The sequence below is a fragment of the Poecilia latipinna genome, unplaced genomic scaffold, assembly GCF_001443285.1.
Source record: "Poecilia latipinna isolate Pla-1442-1.1 unplaced genomic scaffold, P_latipinna-1.0 Scaffold3891, whole genome shotgun sequence".
Lineage (NCBI taxonomy): Eukaryota > Metazoa > Chordata > Actinopteri > Cyprinodontiformes > Poeciliidae > Poecilia > Poecilia latipinna.
In genome coordinates this window covers 5,905-11,351 of record NW_015116507.1, presented here as the reverse complement: position 1 = coordinate 11,351, position 5,447 = coordinate 5,905, and the positions used below count along the sequence as shown (strand labels likewise).

Genomic DNA, 5,447 nt, shown 5'->3' with positions numbered 1-5,447 from the left:
ATATAAAATGTCATATTATGTTTACCACGGCGGATGGGTACTAACATGGTACTGTCGCTTTAAGACAGTCATGTGACGTAGCCTCAGGAAACCCCGATGGAGGAAGCAGGAAGTTCGTCCAGCAAGACAAGACGCCTCGGATCATAAACAATATTCAAAGAAGAGAATAACAATCTTTCAGGGAGCATTTAACAGATTTATAACAATGGCTGGGATTAAAGGTACAGTGCTGAAACGTTTCTGGACAGGTTCAGGGGTTGACAGTTAAGTTTTTGATAAGTTTTGACGGTCTCCTACTTCAGAAACTTTATTAGCTTTTGTTTGTAACCTTTCGGGAATCATTTTCACTATCAGTAGACTGTGTGACGTTTTACAGGGTATTTATTATCACATATAAAATATATAGACTTTGTAAACTGCTTACTAGTTTTTATGCTGCGTTAGTCTGGGAGTGCAAACATATTTTGTAGCAAATATTGTAGCGAGTCCGTAGCTAAGGAAAGATTTAGCTTTGCGTGTTGCACTTTCGTTTTCATTTATTACTGCTCATTTATTGCCGTCAAGTTATTAAATTTCTGATATCTCCTTTTAGCTCTGGTTGGTCTTTCGTTCAGCGGCGCCATCGGACTGACTTTTCTTCTTCTGGGCTGCGCACTGGAACAGTACGGGTATGTAGCTCACCATGCTTTACTGCATTTTTACATTTGTACAGTAACAAATCGGCATGAACTATAAATTGTTAGGCTAAGTATGTTCAGAAAAATTATTTAAATTAAAACATCCCAACTAAAACTTAGAAATGACTCCCAAATTATAAGTATGCTAAAATTTAGGGAGGGCACAACATTTCAAAATTTGACATTCTGGAATATTTAATGTTCAGCTGTGACAAGCCTACCCCAGAAGATTATTTGTTGCCACAAATAAAATAAAAGCCAGTTTAAAGCATTTGACAAAAAAATTTGCTAGCAACAGGGCCGGTGCCAGCCTTTTGGACGCCCTAAGCACACATTCTTTATGTACCCAAAGAGGAGGAAGTTCAAACCATTTCTTCCATCGATCATAATGGATGAAGATCATATCCCCTACTCCAACATCTCCCTGCCCACCTTTCTAAGCGTACTGCCAGTCTGAGATTTAAAAAAGAGCGACAAAAGTATATTTATATTTTAAATGTCTTGTTGGGAGCAAAGTGAAATCAAAGTCAACTTCCTTGTTTGTGTGAAAAGCTGATTCTGACTAGGAACTAATTTCATTTGTCAAGTTCCAGTGATAATATCAGTGTGCAGAAAGTTACAAAATAGATGGAAAGATGAATTTAAATCTCAAATGCTGTTAAACAACCCAAATTATTCAGGTTGCGCACTGAATAATTTGATTATTATTATTATTAACTAGTTGATCTGTGAATATTGTCAAGGTTGTTGGCATAAAAACATGCAGCAAGAATTTTAATTTCCTGATAGGAATTTAAGAGCCGACTGAGTGTCAGGTGGGTAGATGAGCTGAAAATGGTTCTCAGGTAAGCGTAGTGGCACTTCACTATATTTTTACCTAAATAGAAGTAGAAAGTAGGCATTCAGAAAATTACAAATACAAAACAAACAAAAGAAATAGTAGCACAAGTAAATCACTTTCAAACCAAACATCCATCAAATTTAGCTCAGAAATCTATGAACGATTTAGACATTTTTAGGTGTAATTTTAGTTTAAAAAATACTTTTAGTTGTGTTGGAAGAAATAATAAAAAAAAAACGTAGTTCAAAACGCATCACTTACTTTGATTAGAAGGAAAATCTAAAGACTTTTTCAGAAGTGCTAAGCTTAGCCTTGCACTCTAGCATTATGACAGATGTCATTTTAAAAGCTTTTTTTTTTTTTTGCCTTTAACTGTGTCCCAAAATAACAAAATAAAAAGGATTCTTTTTTTTCAAAAATAAATTTGTAACTTACTATTAAAATAACTGAAGTTAGTTGCTGCAGAATATATGTTTTACTGTTGAAACATACAAATAACAGAAGGGCAAGCAACTTGTCATCTTTTATAATATCCTCTTAGATGCTTGGAAAAATAAATCCTTCTCAGCTCAAACTGAAACCTACATGTTTTTTGCATCCATCTCTCAAATCAAAAATAAGAAATTAGTTGACTGGTGGACTGGAGCTCTACACTTTCTGAACTTTGTGTTTTGCTTCGGTCTCTCCAACATGTTCTCGGAAAAAATACGTAATTACCAACTTGGTTTTAGACAGTTTGCTCCTCAAGCATTCGGTACGGGACGACTGACCTGACAGATCACATGTCGTTACCAGTCGTTGCCTCACTCCAGCCCCAAACTGGGATGTTTTCTCATCGCAGAGGAAATACTCTGGTGTTTGATCTGTCCTCCTGTTCCGTCTCTCACAGGGTTTACTGGCCGCTTTTTGTGCTGATTTTCTACGTGTTGAGTCCCATCCCAACCTTCATATCCAGACGCCTGAGTGACGACGACTCGTCCAGTAATGCATGCAGGGAGCTGGCCTACTTTTTAACGACGGGGATCGTGGTGTCGTCTTTTGGGCTCCCCATTGTCTTGGCCCGAAACAGTACGGTGAGTTCTTTGTTCCTGCGTTTATGCATCCGGAGCCTTTCCAAAGTACTCACACCCGTTAGACTGCCTGGGCTTTAGGGGACATGCTGAAAAAAAATTATGGCAAACAATTACATTCAAGGTTAAAAAAAAAAAAAGGTGAATACGCACAAAGATGAATTGCTTCAATGAAGTTTTAAGTCAGAAAACCAATTAAATTTGTAGCAACATTCTCTTGAGGCAAAAATTTTTTAAAGAATTTTATTTGTTTTTGTTTTTTTTCTTAAATTTTTTATTTTCCTTCGTCTTCACAATTATCAGCTTGTGATTGGAACATGGCAAAATGCAAACAAAAAAAGAGAAAATAATAAATAGTTTTTTTATGTAATAGTGTTAACAGAGCATGTAAACTGCTTTTGTGTAGAAAAAAGTAATGAATTTCACATCAGTTTGAAAGGCTAATAAATAGATTCATCAACATAAAAATGAAGAATATTATATCTATATTTCAGTATATTTTAGATCATTTTACAAACACATCATATAGTTCCAGTTCCAGTTTTTTCCATTAATTTGATTTAGTTCAGCCAACAAAATGTTTTCTCAATTTCAGTTTTTACTATTTTCTTAATTTTATTCACTATAATAATTAGTCATAAATTTAAACTTTTAAAATTTTTCTAACGCCAAAACATTTTTCTCTAGCGCCCCCTACAGGCCGGCTAAGCATGTTCTCTGGAGGTTGAAAAATCCCAAACGAGCAAGTTTTGCCGACCACGGCGCCGTGTCGCGTGCTTACACCCGAGTCTGCTCTCTTACAGATCCAGTGGGGCGCCTGCGGCCTGGTGATGACGGGAAACGCCGTCATCTTCCTCACCATCCTCGGCTTCTTCGTCATCTTCGGAGGTGGGGACGAGTTCAGCTGGGAGCAGTGGTAGAGCGTGTGAAAGCCGCTCGGGCAGATGGGGCGGGTAGGTGGATAGTGAGATGAAGCGACGGCAGATCGAGGGTCACATTTGTTCTGCGCTGAATCGGGAGGGTGTAGAAAGAACAAAACCTTCACCAAGATGATTTTTCTTTTGTTGGGGTAATCGGGGGGTTTAGATTTAGCAGGCAGTGCTTTTTATGCTTATGAATGTGCCTTAAGCGTGTGGCTCCGAGGCCTCCAGCCCCTATAGACACCGACTCTATCCATTATATCTCATGTGTTTTAGCTTGCCTTAGCTTAAACTCCCAAAGCGGCCTCTTATCGAAGCTATCATCCTTATCACTGTGCCTCAGTTTATTATTATTTTTGGATCCCATTCCTTTCGAATGGGATCCAAAAAGGAAAAAAAAAGTTGTAATTCACAATGCGAAGCTTGCTGTCTGTTCTGAAACACGGCTTGCGTAACACAAGCGCTGTTCGCTTTTAAAAGTTGGAAGGTGTTAAACGACGTTAGGATGCAGGGCTGAGGAGTTTCTTAGTTCTCTTTGGATTCTTTTTCCTCAAGACTTTTTTGTTTCTTTCTTTCTCTTCCTGTCGCAATTGTTTACATTTTCACCAAAGATCACTTCCGACTGCAACAAAACAAAAAAAATAGATGCATGTTGTCCAATCTAGAGAAAGTTTCCTGATTCATTTCACAAACGGAAAAAAATGGAGAATGGACACTAATGATCATGGTTTAGTAATTTTTTTAATGTTTTTTTTTTTTCTTTTTGCGCAATTTGAGTAGCTCATTCTGCTAATGTACGCTTTGAAGCCAAGTGCACTTCTCCACATTGACCTTATCCATAACCGTCTGCCTTATGTGATGTGTATATAATTAGCAAAGAAATCACTGATGCTTGACTTGCTTTCTCTTGAATCAATATTACAGCCTCATGTTCTGTTTGTCATGTTTGATGGGAGTAACACTGTGTTGCCCCTCTCATTGAAAACTGTAGTTATTGTTCTCTATAATGTTCTGTTTCTTTAGCGTTAGCTTCACATCTGCAGTTTTGGGGTAAGATAATATATTTTGTGTAAAACTGACACTTTTTCTCTTGGTAGAATTTCTACTCTTTATATAGTAACTTCCTTACACACTAAGGAGAACATTGAGGTAATTTTATGAGCTCCAATCATGTTCTCTAACATTTAATAAAACTTTGTGTTGTAAATGTGCAGACTCTTATTTTTTATTTTCATTCTTTTAGGTGTTTTACGCTGTAGGAAGTGGAAAAACAGACTACATTTTTGCAGAGTTGCACTATTTAGAGGTTTTGTGACCTACATACTTAACTTTTCCAGTGTCTCTTTAAGGACTTTTTTTCCCTCTTGAATAAATGGAAAATGCTTGTTTTTGCAATTGTTTATATCAAAATAAAACAATGATTTTTCTCAAAAAAAGCCCAAAGTTGACTTTTCTACAGAATAAACCCACTTTAAAAACATTACTGCATATGTCAATTAGCTTCTTACAAGACAGATTATGACTCACTCTCATGTTTTCTTTTGCTCACCTGAAGATGTAAGAGTGTGCCCAAAGATGTTACTTTTTTTGTACAAGATAGTTTGAAAATAATTTATTTAAAAATGTCTTAAACTTTGAGAAAAACCCTCTGGTTTACTACATGTTAGACGTTTAGTTTTAGACGTTACAATAAATCATTCATTAATTTATTGTAACCATAAAGGAGGAAGCATTTCTGTTGCGGAACGATAATTTAATTTGTTCTACTTGCAGCAGCCGATGTTACACAGCTCCGCAGTGACCTTAAACCAGACCAATTGATTAGAGTTGATATTTTAAATAGACTTTGTCAAATTATTAGGATTTAGTGTGATTAATACGGCTAACTTTCATAATGGGTTTCTGTTATTAGAGCCTTACTTTGACCATTAGATTCTTA

At 36.4% G+C, this 5,447-nt stretch overlaps 1 protein-coding gene and 1 long non-coding RNA gene across 2 annotated transcripts in view; one reads left to right on the top strand and one right to left on the bottom strand.

Moving 5' to 3' along the window:
- The window catches only part of LOC106941841 (uncharacterized), a 5,105-nt gene extending 4,974 nt beyond the window's left edge, over window positions 1–131 (bottom strand). Inside the window, exon 1 of the long non-coding RNA XR_001423469.1 lies at window positions 46–131. This is a non-coding gene — a long non-coding RNA (uncharacterized LOC106941841). The remainder of the gene's footprint in view (window positions 1–45) is intronic.
- leprot (leptin receptor overlapping transcript) lies at window positions 105–4,715 on the top strand. The gene is made up of 4 exons (XM_015024969.1): window positions 105–221; window positions 593–668; window positions 2,408–2,591; window positions 3,392–4,715. The coding sequence occupies exons 1-4, from the start codon at window positions 206–208 to the stop codon at window positions 3,506–3,508; spliced, it is 393 nt and encodes a 130-aa protein (XP_014880455.1). The 5' UTR covers window positions 105–205; the 3' UTR covers window positions 3,509–4,715.
- The last annotated feature ends 732 nt before the right edge of the window (window positions 4,716–5,447 follow it).

Coding starts and splice junctions, on each gene's coding strand:
- leprot (XM_015024969.1), top strand. Junction 669..2,407: donor TGCGCACTGGAACAGTACGG/GTATGTAGCTCA, acceptor CGTCTCTCACAG/GGTTTACTGGCCGCTTTTTG. Junction 2,592..3,391: donor TCTTGGCCCGAAACAGTACG/GTGAGTTCTTTG, acceptor GCTCTCTTACAG/ATCCAGTGGGGCGCCTGCGG.